General features: G+C 38.3%; 1 protein-coding gene across 26 annotated transcripts in view; it reads right to left on the reverse strand.

Moving 5' to 3' along the window:
- The window catches only part of Nrxn1 (neurexin 1), a 1056958-nt gene that overhangs the window by 13608 nt on the left and 1019235 nt on the right, over positions 1 to 24115 (reverse strand). For 14 of the 26 annotated variants that reach the window (XM_035445199.1, XM_035445194.1, XM_035445188.1 and 11 more), the window contains one exon: positions 11203 to 11290. In XM_035445199.1, the coding sequence (XP_035301090.1) occupies positions 11203 to 11290 (88 nt within the window). Of the gene's footprint in view, positions 1 to 11202; positions 11294 to 17393; positions 17418 to 24115 lie in introns of those variants that run through there. The other 12 variants (XM_035445200.1, XM_035445197.1, XM_035445198.1 and 9 more) reach the window with 3 other exon arrangements.

Here is a 24115-nt window from a genome sequence, read left to right on the forward strand (position 1 = left end):
TTTTCTTTCATTGGGAAATGATCATATTCTCTTGTCAGTTTAATAGGCAAGGTGAAAGATTAGATACCTCCCTCTGTGAGCCTACTAGAAGGGAGCCTGTTAGGACTAGACTGGGGAAATAATGGAAGACAAACCACCCATCACAGTGGCCAGGGGTGGATCTTGTGTGGGTGGGATGACCAGTAAGTCATGCTGCACTGAGCATCCTTGAATGTCTTAGGAAGAAGTACAAACAGAAAGGATATGTCATTTTTGTTTTTGTTGTTCTCTCAAAAACTCTGTGGGGCAAAGCCCTAGGATTTTTTAATTCCCCAAATGAAAATATCTTGAGATGTGTACCCTTTTCTCATTGCAGCAGAACAGGCAGGGCAATGTGAAATGTGTATCTTATTTTACTCAGTTGTAGTGGTTCTCAAACAAATTCTGCATACTGGTGAACTTCAGAAGCACGCTATAAAAACACCCTGCTAGATGCTAAAGTGCCAACTAGTAATGTTTCCTTCAGGTTGGAGAAGTAGATTTATTTCTGTTGCTTATATGATTTACTCCTTATTTACTAGTACCAATAATAGCTATTTTCCATCAAGATTTATGTGGAGCACACTACACTGAGCACTCCATAGTCCTGGTCTTATTGTTATCAGCACAGTATTGGCATCAAATTTTTTATTATTCATGTAGTTCTGCAGGTGTTAAAAGTCGGGTATGCAGGTTCAATGATGTGCTTTTGATCACACATCTGAGGGATGACCGTGGATTGGAACTCGCATACCCAGACTTCCCAAGTTCACTCAATGAAATATAAGGTTATGGCATTTCCAGATGTAGCCAATTCATACTTGTCCTTCTTTTTAAAAACAAACAAAAAAGTTTATTATTATTTTTAAATGTCTTTGTAGTACTGGTATCTTTAGCACATCTTTTTTTTTTTTTTTCCTTAAAAACCTGGACAATTCATTAAAGCCTTTCTTGTTTGTTACCACTACTAGGCTTGTGTAACAGTGTGTGACTGAGTGAGGGTCTAATAAGGATGACAGTGACCTCTTTAACATGTCAGTATGTGGGGACGAGACCCGAGAACTGGCGCCAAATGTAACATTTGCTGCTCCTTGGAACATATGAGCTGATGACAAGAAAGCATATTGGCTCTTCGTGGAGGCAGCATACCCCGTGGAGTGGGATTCAGAATATGCCGGTTTACCCCTCATAACATCTGAGGAAATGGAATTAATAAGGTACCAGGAAAACTCCACAGGAAACCAACTTTGTTATTAAAACAGGGATTTGGCACAAATTACAACATAACACAGCTCCATTCTTCCAAGGCTTCAGATTTTCATGAGAGATAGACTTAGACTATATTTTTCTGAATACATTACATTTCTCCTCTCATGGCTGGTGTGTTTTTAGAGTGTGGGGATGTATGGTATTGTGTCCTTCCAAAGCACAACAGGATATGTGCTGTATTGTAGAAAGACTTTGTGGCATATTATCATTTCCCAATGAAATGGTGATATCAAACAAGTTGTTGATGCTTTGATACCAGACATTTAAGCTGCTTAAAATGTGTTCTTCGGCCCTTAGTGAATGGATATTGTTGTTTAGTATATATGACACTGTATCGGCATATATATGTGTATATATGTGTATATATATATACACATATATATAGTATACATTTATAGACACACAGATATAATATATGTGTATATAGTAATTTCAAGTTTAACCAAATGTGGCAAGATAGTGTGTATATGTTAATTATACAAGCAACTAATCATGTGTTAGTTGAGACTTTTTTCTCTCTTTTGACCATGTCTCATGCAACATTTGTTGGCTTGAATTTGCTACGTAGTTGAGGTTGACCTTGACCGATTCTCCTGCCTGTACCTCCTGAGTATGCTCACTACCATACCCTGTTTATGCACTGTTAGGAGTCGAACCCTGGGGGGTTCATACATGTTAAGGAAGTACTGTGCCAAGTGAGCTACATTTTCAGCCCTAGATGAAACATTTAATGGAGCCCATTTTCTCTAATGCTAAAAGGACTGTGCCCTTTCCATTCAGAGCAATCTGTGTAACAGATTCAGGAATCTTCCTAGGAAGCAGAATGAGGCATCTGCTTACCAAACCCGATGCCAGGAGTGGTGCCTTCTCTCGATGTTCTTGTATTCATCACAGTTACTCATTACACCCTATCACCACCGTTACTTACTAAACCCTCAAGTACTGCCTGAACCTCACCTGGGCAATGCATGTCTTTCCTCTGTGTTGCCAACCTCACAATAACCCTATTCATTCCACTCATTCTTATGGACTGGACTGAGAAGCTGAGCATTAAAAATACGGAACAGCCTTTTCCAAGGTCGGAAAGGGCTGCATCTCAGAGGAGTTCTGCTTGCTTCCAAGGTCTGGATCATAGCTAGTCCTCATGACTAAAGCATCCCATTTCATATCACAAAAATTAAAAATGCCGTCAAGGGACTTAGTAAGGTATATCCAAAATCCATCTGTGTTATTATATTAAAAGACAAAATCCAAACATTACAGAAAGGTCAATACTGATTTACACTGGGGACTAGGGGAACAGACCAAAGTCCTATTTGAGTTTTGTCTCCCACCCGCACCACAGCCTCCCAGTGTTGTGCAGCGCCTCCTAGCCTAAGGAACGGAATCTGTTTGCCGGGCAGAAAACAGGTCACCATCTCCTCTCTTAAGAATTCAATCAGTTAGGCAGGTCTATCCACTCCCAGAAAGGCAGATTTGCCCGCCGTGCGTGGAAGAGACGGGAGCAATATTTGTCTTTCGAATGAGATTATGTTCTTTCTCTTCCTAGAATCCCCTTCCTGTCCTCTGTTCAGCCACTTCTGGAGCTGCTGCTGTGTGGCTGGTTTAAGCCTGCCTGCTTTTCTGAAAGCACCACCCGGCCCCTGCTTCTCTCCTCCCTTACCCACTTCTTATTCCTCCCCCCCCCCCAGTTTACTTAGGCTTTGCATGGTACTTTTGATATTTGGGGCTTTCTCTCTGATTTTCTCTGAAGCTCTCCATAACCATCCCAAGACCCCTTTTCCTTGTGGCTGCCTGCTTGCGAAACCCATGTCTAACTAAAATAACACTTTCTTCTTCCTTGTCTCCTTCTTCTCTCAGGAAGCTTGCCTGCCCTGGGCTTTTCTTTTAAACGCGAATAAAATTATCGCCGAACTTTCTCCTATGTGTGCTTTTTCTATTAACGCAACAAAGAGACTGAGAGGGGACCCTAATTTCTTTGGTAACATGTCTGCCCTGGGTGAGACTCTAAAATTTTTAGATGACATTGGTACTGACATGATGTAGGTGAAGGCAAACCCGAGCAATTTAACTTAGGCTGACTCATCAGCAGACTGGCTTTCTCCCGCCCCTTGGGCTTTCTAACATTTCTTTCCATGGAACACTTGTAATTTGAGTGATATGTAAATATTTTTAAAGTCGCTTTAGAGTTTTAAGACCTCTACCTAGTTAAATGCAGGTGGTGGCACATGCCTTTAATACCAGCACTCCGGAGGCAAAGGCAGGATTCCAGGCCAGCCTGGTAACAAAGCTACACAGAGAAACCCTGTCTCGAAAAATCAAAACAACAACAAAAAAAGAGGACCTGGGAACCATTCCTTTGTAATGTAAACATCAGGGAGATAACATGCTCACACTCCAGTTTCTTCTAGGAGGGGAGAGGTCCACCTCGTGGTTTAACCTAGCTGAGGGGAAGCCATTGGCTCAAAGCAATCTTGCTCAGAAGTAGAGCAATTGCCAAGCATAAGAGGGCAGCAGTCTAATCGCCAGCCCAGGGAAGACAGGCAGAGGGCCAGGGAAAGAAGGAAGGAAGGAAGGAAGGGAAAATGAGGGAGGAGGGAAGAAGATTAAGAATAAAAATATGTGCCTTTCTTCTCTTATGACCGTATTCTATCAGCTTTTACCCAGTATTCTGGAGAATTAAATTTATATATGGCAAAAACAAAAACAAAAGCCAAGTAAACAAAAAATAGTCCCAAGCCAGAATATTGCACGCCAATAGCATCCTCAGTGCCAAACTTCAGCCACCCGTCCTACATGCTGACTGGGCCTCCATGCTGACCCAGCCCAGGTACCCAGGAGATACTACATGTTCCTGAAAATGGAACGTTCCTGATGCTGTTTTTCTGGCTCAAAATCCTCCATTTTAACAGCAATGTGTTGGCTATTATCGGCTAATTAGACTCACTTTTGAATAATTGCATAATAAATAACCCAAATTTAAACGGAGAACAAAATTGTCTTCTAAATCAGTCTCAAAAATATGGTCTAATAAATGATATATTCCTTTAAATGATTGAGATTACTTATTTAATGAAAAGATGCAGCTTGTTCAATATACATATTTTTATTCCTAATGGTTAATGGGATCAGTGCAATAGAAATCCTTTGATCTTTTTCTCAAAATAGCACACTGGAAAACCACTCAAAATTGCATAGTAATTGTAGCAAATTTTCTCTAATGAATAGTAATACATGTGAAGGACCTTTTGCCTTCAAACTTAAATTTATTCCAGCGAATTATTTAAATGAACATCTTAAAAGCTAATTCTGTATTTGTGAGGTTCCTAAATTTTAGAGGAACAACCTGAATTTCAAGAAACCAAAAGTCCACTTTCTGTCAAGCAGAATGGTGAGAGTTGCAGTATGACTTCAGTCAGGATCAATCTGAATCTCATACAGCTATGAAAACACTTTATAGTTATGTTTAAATGAGAAACAGGATAATGTTTGTAAGGACTAAAAGTAGCGATGACATAGGATCTGTCTTCACTAAATCTAAAAGATACTTGTTATCTGTCATTACTCATACACCTGAGCTTTGATCCATGAAATGTAACCCATGTCCAAACAAGGTGGTTTACATCGGCTGGGCTGACTGCTCACCTCCATTGCCTCAGACAAAGCAGAAGAGATACACACACACACACACACACACACACACACACACACACACCGAGAGAGAGAGAGAGAGAGAGAGAGAGAGAGAGAGAGAGAGAGAGAGAGAGAGAGAGAACACATACAGAGAGAGATTGATGAAGACTAATCTTATTATTCAAGGGGCTTTTCATTTTTCAAGTGCAACAATGCTTTACTTAGTTGAAAAGTCTCCCACTTAATCAGTTGTCACTATTGTCAGTATAAGAGGATTTTTCTAGAGGGGGAAGGAGGAAGCTGAATTTGTTTTCACTTCTGGACAAGATGGATTGGAGTTCTTCACCAGGAAACTTCCACACCAAAACAAACAAACAAACAAACAAACAAACAAAAAACAGGGGGGTCATTATTTTCATTGAGTATTTTAAATATCAGCATGGAAACCACACTTCCCAAATTTCACCAAGGACACAAGAGAAGGCACAAAGCTCCAGATAGATGGATGCCACCTGAGAATTTAGGTGAGTGTGATGTTGATGTTCCATCAATTTACTGAGCAAATCCAAAATAAATGGTGTCGGCGAAACCTAGCTTACAAATACTTATTTCATAAAAGAGACATAGGAAAAATGTATACTTAACATACCTACAATATAACAAAAATAGTAGCTCCAGGGAAAATTCAAAAACATATATTAGGACAAGCCATTGTTCAACATACTTCCCACCCGCTAGCCATCCATTCCAAAAAGCATGTCTTGGCTGAGGGGAAAAAAAGCACAGAAGGTGCATATGTTTTTCTGTTTGTTTCAAAGGAAATCCATGTTGAAGGTCATCCATCTGTCAGTGTTCATGTAGCATAAAAAGGGCATATTTGGGCAGTGATGGCCTGTGACCAGTGGGAGTGTGAAGCTCCTACCTGTGGAGATGGGATTCAGTTAGCTGTCTTGTGTGGCCTGGCCTCTTTTTGTATCCTAAAACCTTCACTGTATCGGTGTGGAGCTATCATCCAATTCTAACCACGCAGGACCATGTGGCTGGAGTCAACTGTAATTGAGTTCCATGTGTTTCTACCCAGGGGGTTGTCCCTGATCTAGTTTCAACATGCTCTGTTCCCATCGGGGGGCCCAAGCGGTCTCATCAGTTGCCTATCAATTTTTAGCCCCCAAAAAGTAACAGGGTTATGTAAGAGGGAAAAAATAGCTCGGATATTACTTTTATAGAAATGAATTGGAAAAGAAAAGAAAAGCTGTCATTTGTGCTCCAGTTTATTAGAGGCATTGGAATAATTACCTTAGCTGCATTCACTTCAGTGCTGGAAATGCCTCTAAAAAATGGGTGATATTTTAATGTCTGAGATGAAGGACTTGAAAATCAGGAGAGAAAAAAATAAAAAAGCACAAAATGTTGGGTGGCTTCTGAGATAGAATGAAAAATAATCCTGGTGGCTGGGGTTGGGGTGGAGTGGGGAGGGGATCAGGTCAAGGTATACACTGTGTTTTTTTTTTCCCCCAGGGCTGGCTCAGGAGTGGATGAATATTATGACTTGTTAGTATTTGAACAATGATGAAATTAATAACTAAATAGACAACTCCCTCCTCATTGAGAGTCCTGAGTGGGGTCAAAAAGCAATTCAAATCTACGCAAACCTTCATAAAAGGTATAATTTGCCAGTGATGAAGAAGAGGCTAGATTGCTTTCCATGTTTGTTTTTCAGCATCTTTAGGAAGGAAGGCATCCGAATATCGAAGGTGATACAATTCCAGTGAAAAATCCTTTTCCTGCTTTTGAAGGTGTGGGTATGTGACAAGGGAGTGGTGGACTTTGTGATAACAGACTTTCGTACTTCAATATTTAGGTAGAATGAAATACCCAGAAAAAGTGTGTGGTACCAAATTGTGAACATCTTGATACACAGCTGGTTTTTACCAGTTTAGGGAATACTGATGCACAATGAACACAAGTTTATCTCTAAATATTTCCCTTTACCTGTTAGTTTTTTCCAAAGACCTGAGTTTCCCAAAGTTTGAGTTGCTTATATGTGAAACGATTTTTACCTAGATATGTCTACCAATGACCGAAGTCTAATGGTAGCAAATCCAACTATTACCAATATCATCTTCTGTTCATATAGAGACAACTGGAAAAGAGATTTAAGGACATGGTACAATTATCAACAAAAGCCTGCAGAAGCAGAGTCTCAAAGGAAAGCAATATTCAGATTCAAACAAGGCCAAGAAAATAGACCACCTTTCTTAAATACCAGCTATAAAGAAGAAAATCTACATAAACTGAGAATTGTAATTAATGCTATTATACAAATAATATCATTTTGCTAAGGGCACAATATTACAGGAATCATTAAAGAATAGTCTGGAAGGAAATCAGAGAGTTGAATGGGAAAGTCAATGTCTGAAAAGATTACACGTATCGAAAAGATTACAATACAAAAAGAGAAGCCCTTGATGGATCACTACAGTCAATAGGACAGGTAAGGTCACCAGGACAGCTGGTAGCTAGTGATCCCACAGATGTGGCAGTACCTGCTCTAAAGTACCTAACTACTCTAGCAAGAATTGATGAGCAGAAAACTAAGGAGTAAGGGAGTGCAAGATAGCAAGATCAGTGCACCGGGCTTGTGCAAGAACATGTAAGTGGGAGCAGGGGAGATGGCTCATTTGGGTAAGAGAACTTGCTGTGCAAGTATGAGGATCCCAGGTCAAATCCCCAGTACCCAGATTAAAAAAAAAAAAAAAAAAAAAAAAAAGCCCTGATCACTGTATGTGGTGATTCACACCTTTAATCCCAGTACTCCAGAGGTAGAGTCAAACAGATTTCTGGGAGTTCTAGGGCAGCCTGGTCTGCACAAGTTCCAGACCAGCCAGAGTTATATACTAAGACCCTGTTTCAGAAAAAAAAAAATCAATTAAAAAATAGTCTTGCATACCTGTATCCCCAATGTTTCCAGGACAGAGTCAGGCAGATCCTTGGAGCTTCTTCACCAGCCAGCCTAGACTACACTACATGCACCACAAGCTCCAGGTTCAGTGAGAGACCTTGTCTCAAAGGAGTAAGGCAAAGAATGACAGAGCATGGAGCAGGGACCTACTGTTTTCCCCTGGCCTTTGTAGGCATGTAAACAAACACACACCTACACACACACACACACACACACACACACACACAGTTACACACACACAGATACACAGACCCAGACCCAGACCCAGACACACACTCATAGGTTAAAATGGTTGTTACAGAATAGAATCAGTAGGTCTGCATCTTGTATTTTGGGCAGCAGACAGTGTATTAGAAAAGTATATAAATTTATATTCTTGTATAAACACGTGCTCCATGGAGGGATGCATTTTTAGAGGTTCCTGCTTCATACTGCCGTCTTAGGGTTGAGGATAGAGATCTACACTGGCAAATTAGTAGTAGGTAGATTCCCAAATAAATTAGGTAATCTTAAATTCATAAAGAATAGAGGCCAGCAAGCCATCTGGAGCTCAGCTATTAACAAGATGCTATGTGCTTCTTGCTGTTTTAGACATTTAACAAAACAGCAAAAGTCAGGTGAATTAAAAGGAGGAAAAGCTGGAGGATGACAGTGGTTAATAACATGTACTGCTCTTGCAAAGGACCCAAGTTCAGTACCCAGCATCCACAAAGGCAGCTCCAAGGGGATTTGATGCTTCTGGTGTCCCAGGGCCTCAGTGCTTGTGGTCACATCATATTCACAATCAGAAACTCACACATGTACATTTTTCAACTTTAACATGGAGAAGGGGAAAAGGAAAGGTTATCTTCCTCTTTCCAGGACTCCATCTTTTTTTCTCTTTTCCCTATCATCCTGTTCCTAGATCCCCTGTTCCCAGAAAAACACAGAGACTATGGACCAGTTTCTAAGGAGTGTTTAATAGGGCCTGTAGGCAGTGCTAGAGGTAATTGGAGCATTTTGCTCAAGAAGAAAGACAAAGTGACAATTTCAAGTGCAATTAAAGTCCTCACGCTGGATTTACTGGGCACTTAAAGTAAGGACTCTGTCTAAAGAGGATGATCGCGGATGCTCAATAGAAGAGGGATTTGGCCAGAGGAAAATCAGCAAGCACTGCAATTAGTTGGCACTCATGCAGTTCTCATTACCATTGGAATAATGTATAAATGCTGAAAAAGATGACTACTTTCAAAATTATGAAAACAAAATTCAATCTCTTACAAACTCACAAAATTCAGAGTTTATTGTTGGAATAATCCATAATGGAAGATTGATTCAGAGGTGAGATAAATTATAATGATGATGATGATGTCCTGCACTTTTTAATTAGCATAGAGAGAGCAGTGAGAAAATTCATTAAAATAGTGGCAGAACCTTCCTGCCTCAACGAGATGATCGGACAGACTTAGTAGACTTCCTTTGGGAGGCCTTTCCCTCTCTGAGGAGCAGATCTGAGGTGGGGGGGGGTCAGTGGGAGGGGAGTGAGAGGGAGGAGGAAATGGGATTGGAATGTAAAAAATGCATTAATAAAAATAAATTTTTAAAAAGAAAAAGATTAGTAAAAATAAGTAATAATGGCAGGACCTTGGGGCCCATAATCATGGCCTGATAGTACAATCTCATGAAAATCTGAGAAGAGATCAAGAAGTTAGAATCGAGAAATGGAAGAGTTACAAGTAGAGTCCTATGGGAGCTGACCTGCTGAGAAGGGGAGTTGAAGTAGCTCAGGCCATCTCTAGCATCAGCTGCAGCTGAGACTGTACAGGGGCACACTCCCCTCACTGGCAGCTACTCCTACGTACTTACAGATGGTAGTGACATCCGTATAAGTGTGCTCAAAAAGTGATACAACCAATGCATCCCCAAATAGTTCATATTTAAAAATGAGAAAGAGTAAACTAACATTCAAGTGTTATATATTTCTTTATAAGAATACAAATTAATTGTTTTATTGAGACAAGATTTTCTGTGGTTCTATGTAAGATCTATGAAAATCATGAGGTAATGGGCAGATCATATCTCCTGCAGCCATTTTGTTCGGACACAAGGAATTGAAGGTAGCACTGATAGGCATGCATTTAGTATTGTGAATATTTGGCGGGGAAAAGTACATCACCCTCATCAGATGAAATGCTAACATGCTGCAAAGAAGGAGAAATTAGGCTTCATCTGTGAGTAAAATGCAGCTTGAACTTTGGGGAAACACAGAAAGACTCAAATCTTTCTCTTTTAAAATTGTCAAGGACTGTACCTGCTGTTTTGCTATTGCTACAATGTTCTAACTTTCAAAATTCAAAAATATATCACTTAAGATAGTTTTCAGTCAGACTGAATCATGGGAATGATTTTTTTTTCAGTACAAAGGCCAAATGATTTTTCACAATTCACTTTAAATTGTTAGCTTTCCTGTTGTACTACAATTGACCATAGGGAAAGTCCATTCTAAACTATATATAAAATGACTGTGGGATACTGGAATGTGAACAGTAAGTAGCTCATGTGTGCTACTACTCCCCTCTCTACTGTTTTCACAAAAACTCCTATTCTTGGTGGTTTGGGTTTTTAATGTTTTTTTAAAGTGAGAAATTTATACAACCAAAAGACAAAGACCCCAGGACAGCAGAGAAACCTTGTTTCGAAAAACCAAAAAAAAAAAAAAAAAAAAAAAAAAAAAGACAAAGATCCATTGGATAATATTTTGTTTGTCGTTATTTGGTTGGGTTTTAGTATTTTGAGACAGAGTCTCCTGTGATTATATCTTGTTTGAGCAAATAAAGCCTGTCTGAAGATCAGAGGGTGGAGCTTGCTGCTAGGTAACCATGGAGGTATGGAGGTCTGTACAGACAGACAGGAAGTGAGATGACTAGGCAGGTGGGAGGAGACAGGAACTCAGTCTCTTTTACACTGGGAAGCTAGTGAGATAGAGGTGGCTTTGGCTTGCTATTTCTTCTCTCTGATCTCTCAGCATTTTCCCCTATATCTGACTCAGGTCTCTTGTTATTAAGACCTATTGAGCTCCCATAACAGTCTCCTATAGTCAAGTCTGGACTTCACCTCACTACGCAGCCCAGGATGAAATCCTCATTCCCCTGCCTCCACCTCTCAAATTACCAGCACATATCTCCCCACTTGAAGCTAAGAACCCATAGTATAATATGCATTTTACAATGATGTAGCCTAAGGTAGTGCTCTACATATAAGTGGGCATCTCTTCTAAGGAATATTACATGCAACAAAGATTTACAATAAAGGCAAGGAAGTAAGAAAAAAAATTGACTAACCTAACCCACCTGAGCTCGGCTCACAGGGGTCAATGTCCTCATCGTCGCTGGGACATTCTGCCGAGGCCACAAGGATATCATCTGTGGTCTGCAAAAGAATCACAGTAGGTAGGTTAATTGAATGTGCCCTATGAAGTCTTCTCTGTCTCATTTACAAGTGAAACACTGTTTGTGTTTATATTACAGCTTGAGAAACCAAACTCATTATTTCCCTTCCTCAAGACACAGAGCTTATATTTACGAACAAAGTTTAGACCTATTACAGAAATACCTCCATGTATGAGAGATCTTGATTACAACTTATTGTATATGTGGACATAGAAATGGTGATCTACAATTAGCAAATACCCAACCATCTAGCTACAATGAGATGCTGCATATGGGGACGCACAGATGTTTAAAACAACCTGGCAGAAACAGATGATTTGAGATTGATTACAGCCCTGGAGAGCTACAATGTATGCACCAGTGGGCTTTATGCAGTACTTATGCTTGGCTTCCTGAAGCAGAGCAGCCATAACTTTTTTTTTCATTTGTGAACAGGTAGTTTCATAAATCTCTGAGATGTAGCTTGTCCTCATTGGGAAACACAGGGAGAGAAAATTAGGCATGTACTATTTTCGGTGCAGAATGATGCAACATAGTTCATTTAAGGTTTTTTCAGTTTTTAAAATTTTTTAATCAAATGCCATTTTTACAATGTTCAGATATTAGATGCTGTTTCTTCATTGTCCTTTTCTTTTTTTCTTTTTCTTTTTCTTTTTCATTGTCCTTTTCATCATCAAGGTTTCATAGTAAATGAAACGTGTGTGTAGAGTGGGCTGGGGAAAGGTGACTATTTCCTCTGTGACATAATAGTTGCTTCACTGCACTTACAGCTGAAAAGATAACTGTCAGTGTAATAAAAATCAGAGTGTGTAAATCCTAGCAGTTAGTCACATAATCAACACACGGGCAAGCATCAAAGGTTGTGCTTTACTGCCACTGACGTGTAGTAATAAACTCAGAGGAGTCATTGCATGGAATTTGCAGGGGTTTATATCAGATTGGGCTGATGCTAAGGTAAAATAGGCCAGATCCATGGCGCAAACCAAAAGTTTGCAGAATGTTCAGGACATTTGGATGGCTTGGAAGATGCTTGAAAGCAAACTGATGCTGTCATTTAACAGGAATTGGAATAGCATGGCATGGGCTAAAGTCATTAGGGTGCCGCTGTATTGTCAGAGATAATGACTGGAAACAAATTTCAAGAAAAGTGGAGACAAGGAAGGAGGAACTTTAATGACATATGAAGGCTTAAAAATATCTTTAAAATCCAGAGTCTTCAGTTCGTAAAACAGAATCTATTTCCTTGTTGACTCTTTGCAATACACCTTGAAATCAACACCCGTCTTTGAGCAGCACGTAGACATGGGTTCATTTTGTTTTGCTCTTACTTCTTTAAAAGGGTTTCTGGATTAATGCACTCCACCCCAGTGTTATTTTCAAGAAAGAATTTCAAAAAGCCAGATTTCCTAGAAGCATAGATGTTCACAGAGAAAGGCACAAGCCAGTGGTGTGAACAGTACTTTATCTCATTAACACGAGTTTCTCCAAAGACGCCACTGGGCTTTTAGCACAAGTCTATCCTGCAGCGTATCACCCTTATGGGTGATATGGTATCATGAGATTGAATTAGGGGGTTCTTCAGGGAGATCAATCCACTATATCTCAGAGCAGATAGTGGGCTTTTTCCTAGGGTCAAATTATAGCAGGAAGCTATTATCCTCACCCAGAATGGGAACACTTTCTATGTAATCAAAATTAAACTACTAATCACAGTTACAAGAGAAGTTTCCATTTTCTTAAGGAATTTTAGATGCAACCATCCAATCGATAACTGTTACTACTGCAACGTTCTTGATAAGGGGAGGAAGATATGAACACATTCGTTAAGCCAGTGGCTCGCATCCTGATAGTGATGTTGCTTCCACATCCTTCCCTGCATCTGAAGGGACATTTGGTGGTATTGGGAGATATAGGAGGTTGTTAACCCCTGTGACATTGGTTTGGGGCAATTACTGTGGGTATCTATTCATTAGAGACTTAGAGTGCTATGAAAGGGTCTAAAATACTCTTTATGACTCATTCCACAGGAATTATAAAAGGTGTTAAAATTAGGGAAGCCTGTTATTTCAATGTAATCATTGAATGTGCTTTATTGTTTCTTATCTGGAAAAATGATATAGTAGACATTGTTTTCAAGGAGCAAGTCAATGAATGGAAAGCACTTAGAATACAATATTATCCCATTATAATTGTTAATAAAAATTTCCAATATTACCAGCACTGATTTTAAGTATTTCATGAAGGTGGAACTGTTTTAATTAAATCACTTTGAACTATATTTATAAGTAGTACAGTTTCAGATATTTAAGTAAAAGTTATACATACAAATTATTTTCAACTGGAAGATTCACATTAGGAATTATATTAAAATTTGAGAGTTATGTTAGGTAATATTTAAGCATTCATCTTTTACAGTCTCTGTTCAAATTGTGACTTAAGCAAACATAAATTATAAAGGAAGACTGCTTATTAAAATGAATCCATGGCTACATATGTGTAAGTCATTAGACAATGTTCTACACAATGTTCGTGCTTAAGTAATGCAAGCCAATCTACTAAAACCTATTTCCTTTAGGCATAATCCCCCCTCTCATTTTTGGTTGTGAGTCTAGCCTTTAAAGACTGAGCCATCTCTCCAGCCCTGATAATTTTACTTTTTAAGCAGAAAATGTTGCTTCAGTGTTACTTTTCATAAAACACCATATGTGCAATACAAAAGTCATTTAATAGTATCTTGTGTAACACTCTTCAAGTAAAATAAATCACCAGACAAATAAGCATCTTTCATAAAAATAAATTTTAGGCTTTGATGTACTTTCCTGAAATAATGCATGTATATTCTTGATTGTTACATGTATATCTTTTTCATTAAAATCTAAAATCAAACAATCCTTTTGTAAGTGGAATTCTTAAATTAATAGAAGCCTTGGATGAAATTCCCATGGTGTGAAAAATCAGGAAGTGGCTCATGGAAGGAGGGAAAAAATAACAACCAAATTTCATTCAAGAGGTGGATTTAACCAAACAATTCTCTACCCAAAGCTGTGTAATTGAAATTTAATTCACTGTGCTTTGAGCTGACTCTCTGTGACTTACTATTGAGTGCGGTATTAAAAACTTCCAATATGTCACATTAATCAACTCTGTTCTTTAGTAGACTTTTGCTTGACGTTTATAACCTTTTGCAGAGAGTCAACCCACTGTAAGAGACAGAGTAGCTATCAAGCAAAAGCCTTAAATAGCAGTAGCCACCCATTCAGATGTGTGTCCTCTCACTGCATTTAACCATTCACAGTCAAAGAACCATGATGACGGTCCCTAATTGAGAAATGTCTGTGCCCGAGCATGGTGAGCATCTATTCTTCTTTCAAAAGTCTATAAAACCTAGGCCTCCATACCTTTAGGCAAAGCAACATGGAAAGAATGTAAGACACAAGGGATCAAAACGTAATCTATCACATTCTGTGCCTGAACACCTACAGATAGGACTTGGGGGAAATGTAGTCAGGAGCCATGAGCCCAATTTACCCAGTAGTTAAGGATGCCGGGGAGACCACTTGGTGGTTTATAAACTATAACAACACTCTCTTTTTCACAGGGAATCTCCCCCAACCCCATCATTTGCAGTATATATGCTACTTGCCATGAAAAAAAAAAGTACAGCTCAAGTGCCTTTGTCGTTACAAAGATAGATGGGGAGTGAATGAACAAAGTTTATGAACAATGTTTCAACATATCATTTTCATGGTACTTGGTTGTGAGGAACACTAGTCCATGTCAGTAAAACACACACACACACACACACACACACACACACACACACACACACACACACACACACAAGAAACATCAACCAGAGGAAAAGGGCAAATTCCAAGTGTGCAATCAAGAGACTTCATTGATTCCAAAACTTGAATTTAAATGATTGTTCTAAACTACAATAGTCTATTCTCCTGGATATCACAAAGATATATAGATGGAAGAGTTACTGTTCTAAGTGTCATCATACTTAAGTACTTGCTAACAACGACAACCTACCCATTTGTATACTTATTTATCCAATCTGAATATGCGATGTGTGAACTTGACCGTTCATGAATATTTAGGGCAAAGCTTCTGCATCCCTGAAAATAGCCAGCTTTCACATTTCTTGAATGTTCTTTCCCAATTGATGCCTAAGGCAATTACAAAAATGTGACCATAAATCATCTCTCTGCTTGGGGAAAAGACAGACTTGAAAGCTATTCAATTTTCTTCAAATATACTTTTTTTTTTTCAGCTGCTTAAAATGTAGGCAACGGTTTCGGCACAGTTAAAGTGGGCCTGAGTAGAGAAACTCCAGCATGGTAAAGAGATCTACTCATATTAACACTCATTTTTGTGTGTGTGTGTGTTCATTTGACACTAGTTATCTTAACAGGTGAAACTCAGGAAATGTGGAAACATGGGCATAATGTTGCAAAGCAATGCATTTTAAGGAAAAGAGAGAGAACAACATTGGGCTCCCACCTAATTAAAAGGGAATGCTGTTTTAGCCAATTTATATAACACAATAAACCCTTCAAGGAAGAAATGAGGTGTAAGAAAGCATGAAACTACATTATTGCTTTTAAATAAAACGACACATCTCTTATTTCTTTGACCTACTGTCTGTTTTCTTCTCACATTGCATTTTGAATTTTATCCAAAGCATATTTGGAGGAACAGTTCAAAGTTCAAGCATTCAAAAAGGCATCTCAAAACTCTATTCTCAATAACCAGAATTTGGGGGTGTAAGACCTCCAAATACTACTGGTGGTGGAACATAGGTGATGAAAGAGAAACTAGAGAATGGGGTAGTCCAGTGTCTCCATTTTATTTGTTTTTGGGTTTTGGACAAATCACTTTTTGAAATGATTTAGGCTACTTCCAAATTAAATACTGACAGATGTTTACAAATGTAAATTGAGGCTTTTTAATGGTGTTAAAATGAATCTCTAGCCCCGCTATTGAGACTGAATGGACTAATTAGTCACACAGGTTAAACTGAAAATCCTTATTGGTAATGAAGTCAAAACATAATTTATGACTGTAGCATGCCAGAGGTGGATAGCTTCAATCAGCAGGATTCCAAAATCCTGGATTTCACTGTTGGCGTGTATCATGTCAAGGAAGGAAATCATGATTCTCTGAGTATTCATAGATTTTCTTGCACTGAGACTGACTTTAGTAGTCATTCATATAAGATTTTCATTTTATGTGTCAGGAAACTGAGGCCAGAAAAATAATACATAACCACAGTTATATGTCTAACTAATGAGACAATCTACACCTTCAGTAAATTGTAATGATCTCTTAGGCCAGATGCCTAGCCATTCAACCATGCATCCACGCATGTATACATGCACACATGTATCCACCCATCCCAACCCATTGATTTGATGTAGCTTACAAAGATGCATAGTGAAATAAACTTAAAACAAGTGAACATATGGCAGTGTAAGAAGTACAACAGTGTGAAAAGGAAACCACCACTACGATCATTTAAAGAAAGAGTTACATATACAAGGAAGCACATACATCAACTATTTTATTGTTTGATATGGAATCAGGCAGAAAAATAATGAGAAAATATAAACTCTAGACATCCAATTTTGAAAGTCCTATTATAAAAATTTTTATTTCAGCACATGTATTATTTTATTTTTACTTTCATGCTCTAAAGATTTGATATTTTCCATTTTATGTAAGTAATGGGTTTGTCTACATGTATGCATATGTTAGCAAGTGTGTGCCTGGTGACCATGGAGGTCAGAAGAAGACCCTTGACCGATTGAACTGGAGTTACAGGCAGTTGTAAGCTGCCCTATGGGTACTGGGAATTGCCCGATGTCCTCTGGAAGAACAGCATGTACTCTTAACCATTGAGGTGGTCCTGTAACCCCTACTGGGCTTTTGAAGTAAATTCAGAAAGCTATTTGTTTACTTGTACAAATCTTGCAGTTTACTGCTTTTCTAAGTAATCTCTGAACATAAACATGTAACCACATTCTTGGCACCCCAGGAAAAAATCCAATTATTGAATCTTGGCTGTTTTATAATCTACTTGAATGGCAATACCATCGCATACTCTCCATTTTCTTCCCACTAAGCTACTAATGGAAATCCATTCAACTTCCAGAGTCTTTCTTATTAACTTCTGTCTTCATAACATAATAATGAAATGTTTATTTTTGTTCTACAATCATAATTAGAAATCTGCCCAGTTATCTTTTATTATATCATTGGAATAAACAACTGGAAGTGATAGTTTATTATTAATGCTATTTTTCCTTAAAATAATCTAGACATGAGTTATTATTGGTCAAGTTTGCATTATTTTCACAATAATCCTTGATTAGAAATTCAAAAACAAACAGAGTAGGATGGATCCAGAAACAACCAGTTAGCCAAGACTTTTTAAAGGGTGAGTGTCCTCTGGACAGAACTTTAAACAAGCAGCATGTGAGAACCTCTGTAGCACGCAATGCTTGGGAAATGGAACAGCAAGTGATAGCGATATGGCTAGAAACAATGATTGCGATTCAGAACAGAAAGCTCGTGTTCTGATTTTTATTGGAATCTATCAGTTGAATACAATAAGGCCATCAATCACAATCACCGAATAAGCCAGCATCCAGTCAACAGCTCTACCAAAAAGTCTTTGGTCTATGATGGAGAATGAGAATTATCTAGGTGTCATAATGGTATTTTGTTTGCTAATAGGAGAATTCACCCATTACTGGTTCTAGCTGCATGGGAGTGCTAAACGTCTATATCTGACTACTACCCTTCTTATGGTTCAGACTGTTTCATTAATGTGAGGTTAGAACATAAGAACCTGAGTATAAATCCACGAGGTTGATCAATGTTGCTCAAATATTAGTTCAGAATTCAAGTCTCAGTTCTGGCCTTATAAATAATGTTCATTGTTTCGAATAGCCTCGTGTATTCTAAGCACATGTATTCATATTACATACTATGCACAGGATCAAACATACATTATATACATATAGTATATGTATGGATATGGAAACATATCTAAGTATTTGTATATATGAATCATAGTAATTCACCTATCTAATCTAGGTAGCTCATGTCTGTAACCCAAGCACTGGGGAGGCTGAGGCTTGAGATATTCTAGAATAGCCCAGGCTGTCTCAAAGAAACAAAAATAATAAAGAGTAAACAATAATAATAACTTTCCTCTCCAATGAGAGTTTGATAATTAATCATTGAGTTAAGATGTGCCAATCCACGCCTGGCAACAAGGTATTCTTTTTCTCTATAGCACTAAACACACAATTTCTGAGATACTAAGTCCTAACTCCTGTTCACTGTATGTGACAACCTCTTGTACTCTAGGGCCCAGATTTCACTGCTGCTTTATGCCCTACAGTATCAATGGTGTTTACATAAAGAAAGAAAAGGAGGGGGTCAGTTGGCAGCAGTACTAAGTGAAAAGAGAGAAGGGAAGGGGAAGGGGGAGAAAGAGAAGGTAGGGGAAGAGGGAGGGAGAGAGAAAAGGAGAAGGGAGGAGGAAGAAAGGGAGAAGGAGAGATTTTCTCAGGATGACCTATGCACCAATGCTTCACAGTATAGTGATTGTATCTGTAATTACAATAGACATGACCTGTGGTATATTTGCTGTATATATTTAAATGTGCCAATTAACTCTTATGAGACAACGAGCAAACTTTTTATTACATTAAAATGGGAGAGTATGTACCTTCCCAAATTATCTTGAAATACAGAATTTTGAGAACCGCTCAGATGAGTTTTATTTTATTTCAAATATTTCTGTTTGTCCGAGTTCACATTTATATTTAAGCATTTGTCGCAAATCAATAGAATTGGCTTAAAAATCTTATTACTAATTAAAATTCTAACACATTTTCTTTAAGCATCTACATAGATAAAATATTTTATGAGCATAGTTATGAGCAAATAACTTGGAAAATATAATTATGTAAACATGGGGTATTTTATATTGACTTCAAAACTGCAAGAAATATTACAGATGACATTTGCATTTGTTACTATCATTACAGTATGGATCCCTTTTCCTTATGGTCACCTATTCTAATTTCACTACAAATCCTTTTGTGACAAACTTCAAGTTTGTCACCACTGCTCATAAGTGACAGCTTGTTAAGTCTCAAAATAAGAATGAGAAAGTATAGATTCCTTTCCAGAAGTATCTCCCATAAGACTCAGAGATAAGAATTGAGCTGAAAAATCACATCTTTCAAAGATTTTACCTGCCTTATAATGTCTATGGAAGTGACAAGGAGACTTTATAACTCGTTTTCACATTGTGCCACATGACAGGAATTTAGGGTAGAGAAATAGAAAAAAAAAGGAAAGGAAGAAATAAAGAAATGAAAGGAAGGAAGGAAGGAAGGAAGGAAGGAAGGAAGGAAGGAAGGAAGGAAGAAAGGAAGGGACATCATGTTTAGTAGAAAGAAGAATGACTGAAGGTTAGGTGGGAGGCAAAGCTAAAATTGTCTTGCACTGAGTTCATTGACATACTACTTTCATGAAGCATCTGAGACGGTACTGAGATGAAGCCTACTTTAGCAAGAATTGGTGTGTGTGTGTGTGTGTGTGTGTGTGTGTGTGTGTGTGTGTGTGTAATCATTATCTCTCTTTCTTTCACATTCAGTATCCCTTAGCTACTCCTGTCTCCTATAGACTACATGGCAGTTGTTTTATACTATGAACTTTCATTTAATTGCATGGAAACTATACCTTTCTGTTTTCCTTCAACATCTAACTATATATTGAAAGTTTCATTTTCTTTCTGAGCTGGGCCTTGGTGGCACTTCTGAAATGAAAATTATACAGAGATAAAGACTGGCTGACACAAGCCATCAAATTCAGACCAAGAAATAGATGCACAGTTAAGTGCAGTCATGCAGCTTCTTTCCATTGATTCCCATATGCATCTAGGCATTTGTTAATTCGTTCAGCCATAGTAATCTGTTGAATACTTTTGAATAACAAAGAGTCCTACAGTGGAAAATATCATCGATACTTTTCTGGCTCCAAGTATTTATCATACAGTGATAGAGCATGTCTCAGTTTTGAGACAACATCTATCCTTTTATGGATCAGGCAATTAATCATTCACACATTGAAGGTTGATGTTCTAGTGCCTGGTATAACATTTGGCAATAGGATACAAGTATCTAATCAGTGAACCAAACATTGTTTCAGCCCATATAAAACATGCGTGATTTCACAGAGAAATTAAGGGCTTTATCTAAACCACTAAAAGATACCAGATATAATTCAAGCACTTAAAATTTTTACACAAATAATTTCAAATGCGATGCTCTAGGATCCATGAAAAATCATCACTTGGAAAAGGAAGAAGCATGGCCATGCTAACTTCTTTAGAAAATGATGGCTTTCCCAACATCATTTGTTTTTTAAAAAAGACACCCTTTGTTTTTATTTTATGATCAGGTGATTTACCTGCATGTGTCTGTGAACCGTGTGAGTGCAGTGCCAGTGAAAGCCAGAAGAGGGCATCAGATGCCCTGGGGCTGGAGTTAACAGAGGTGTCAGGAACTCAACCCCATTACTCTAGAAGAGCAGTTGGCAATCTCTCTAGCTACTCCCATAATAATTTTTAAGCAACTGAGGTCATCTCATTTCACAATTAAATGAATAGTGCTGATATTTAAGCACCCTTCCCTGCTTTACTTTCCCCCTTTGCCCTTTCTATTCAATTTGTGGTGTCCCAATGGCCAGTGTGGCCATCTCGGGAGGAAAGAACACCTCACACTAGGCCAACTGGCCAATGATGCTTGACTTTTACCAATGCACCGCAGCACTTAGGGCTCACCTACACAGCTGCAGGTGATGTGTATATTCTCTTCCAGTTGTCACTTCTATAAGACTCCATCAGTCTTTGCTAGCTGGAGATGTTTCTGTGATGATGAACTTGTGATACAAGAGACAAGATCTACTTCTTTGTCTAAAACCCTTCTTGGTACTAGGAAGGTGTCTTTACATATGTAGTTCTCCAGTTGAATTACTAAGTTCTGAACAATGGATCAGAATAATTTCCCCCAAATACATAGGGTGTGTGTGTGGGGATTAGGTGGTCTTATTTGTTTTTAAAGATGATTATTTGTTTTTAAGATAGGTTATCCTGGCAAATCTGAGAAAAATGCTAAGTGATCAGGAACAATCTTTGTGATTCAATTCTCAGAGTCCAAACAGGGAAGATGCCATGCACTGGTCCTCTGCAAGAAGCTTGCTTTTTCTACTATAAGCAGAGAAGAACTTCATTTGCATTTGAGCTGAATTGAAAAGGCTCAAATCCCAGCTCACTAATTCTGTGGCCCTGGGCAACTAAATTCTCCAGGTTCCTTCCTGTGTGAAGGTGAAGTCATCTTCAATGATTATGCAGAAGTAATATGAGTGTGAAAGGATCCAAGTCGAGAAAGGACTACTGATGAGTACGGTAGCTGGCACATGAAGCTGCTATTGAGAATTTATTACATAGAGGCATCTGGGTCTCAAACTGGCACAGGTTCTCCTTTGTTTTTATGACAATGTGGGAAGACATAATAATCCCTAGCACTAGACTCCATAAATATTTAGGCACACAAATTCCTTTCACAAAGGACAAATCCACAATTCTCCATTTAAGTATCTTATAAACACACATATAAGCATTTATATAAATATGTATCTGGTATGAGATCAGTGATGAAGCCATATGAAGCAGCACCAAAACATGAACACAGTGAAAACACAAGGATCATCTCTGCCATTCTTCTCGTCTTATTTGGAGGCTCTGGAGTTATCTGTAGTAGTTCTCTTCTAGTTAAAGTACAGAAACTCTAGTACACTCAGGGGTGGGTCAGGTGACCAGTGCAAATAACTGCTGCCTGCACTCAGTGCTGGTCCTGGCCTGCTGGCTTTCCAGGTTAGTAACTTACTCTCATTTTTAGACATGGGGATGGTGAAAATAGAAAGCAGGATAATTTCCTATTTTCTGCACTGGTCAGATTTCTGCCTGCTTAAAACAGCTATTTGCCTAACAAACCGAGAAGCCTGGCTACAGGTTACAGGATCTTGTGTTGGTTCTCCCTAGAGGTCTTGTCCGTGGTCATTATAGTCGGGTATGCTCACGTTGAAATATGGAAACCTTTCAAATGTACAGTTCAAACATGAGTGAATCATACATGAATTTCCACTTGAAAAATAGGAGAAGTTCAGTACCAGTCTCTGCAGTGTAAGATGCCAGATTTTAGAAATCATGATAGATGCCACGAATAACACTGTTTCTGGTAGAGTAAGCATTAAATAAACCTTGGCTATCATCCTAATTATTGCTCATGACCTAGTTCCAGTATGTTAGAAGGCAACACATTTCTCATTAAAGTGGATAAAACCCCACCACCCGCGGACCACAAGGTGCAGACTGTGTACATTTGCTTTGAAGAGAATATTGTAAAGGGAAAGAAAGAAGGCAAATGTTGCATGAAGAATGCAAATGTATTTTTTCTGAATGCCCTATTTTGCTTTTCAACTGCTAAACTCCATTTTATTTCAAAATATACACCCAAGCATTCCAAAGCATTTTGAGTTGGAAAGTGCTCCCCCCTTTTGTTTCATAATAAGCTAACTGCGGTGCAAACTCTGAGGAGACAGACCTTGGAAATTTTAAGTATGTTGCTATGGCAATGGCTTGCAAGAATTTGTATGAGTTCCATCTTAGCTTACAAGCATTCACCTAAGTTTATATGTGGAGGTTCAAATCACTAGACACACAATGTTTGTCATTTGCTGTGCCTTTAAAAGTTTGAGAATCAACTTTCTGTTGCCAATAGAAACCAGAATCCCCAAAGTGCTATCTATCTATCTATCTATCTATCTATCTATCTATCTATCTATCTATCTATCTATCTATCTATCATCTATTCATTTACATAAATATAAAAAAACCTAGTTTTTTATTGTCTGGTTTAAATGGCCCTTTTCCCTCAGTTTGAATTCTCAAGGAGAGGATGAACACATAAACTCTTTTGTGATCATTTTCACTATTGTTGCAAATCCCGAATATGAAGTAACTCTAAATTTCTCCTAATGAATTTCACATTAATATCAAAACTGAACTATACATCAAGAAGAGTGATACACTCAAGAACTGAGGGGATCTTTCTAAAATGTCCCTCTTATAGACAGAAAGTGGAAGCACATGATTCTATTCATTGCACAACTGTCCCAGAGTGTAGCCATCACAAACAGAAAAAAGACAGCATAAGTCACTGACCTATTTCATGGGACCCATCCTTACCTTCGTTGTCCTGAAACACTTCACTAATGTTTAATGCTAAAATCTGAATGCTAGCCTCATGATTTTCTGACAATGATTCTTGGCATAAGGCACTCTTATACCCCATAGATGGTACTCACAAAACATTGAAAACAAAACTCTAAAGCTATATACTTGATACATGCAGTAACTATTGAAGATTTTCTGTGAGCTTTCCCATCTAAAATTAGCGATATAAAATTTTTAATCAATACTAAAAAGGAAAATCATTCACCAGAGAGGAACAGCTAAGTTTCTATTGGTGTGTATTCTTCAGTTTCCTTAGGAAAATTATTTACCGTGAATGATTCAGTATCATCTAATATGACACGCATAAAATAAGTCAAGAGGACAGTGCCATCTCCTGTATACATATGCACAGGCCCTCCCAACAGCATGGCCAGCTACCAAAACTTGATGGTCATCGAAAATTTACTTTGCTACTTTAGT

This window comes from Cricetulus griseus, chromosome 5 (genome assembly GCF_003668045.3).
Source record: "Cricetulus griseus strain 17A/GY chromosome 5, alternate assembly CriGri-PICRH-1.0, whole genome shotgun sequence".
Taxonomy (NCBI): Eukaryota; Metazoa; Chordata; class Mammalia; order Rodentia; family Cricetidae; genus Cricetulus; species Cricetulus griseus.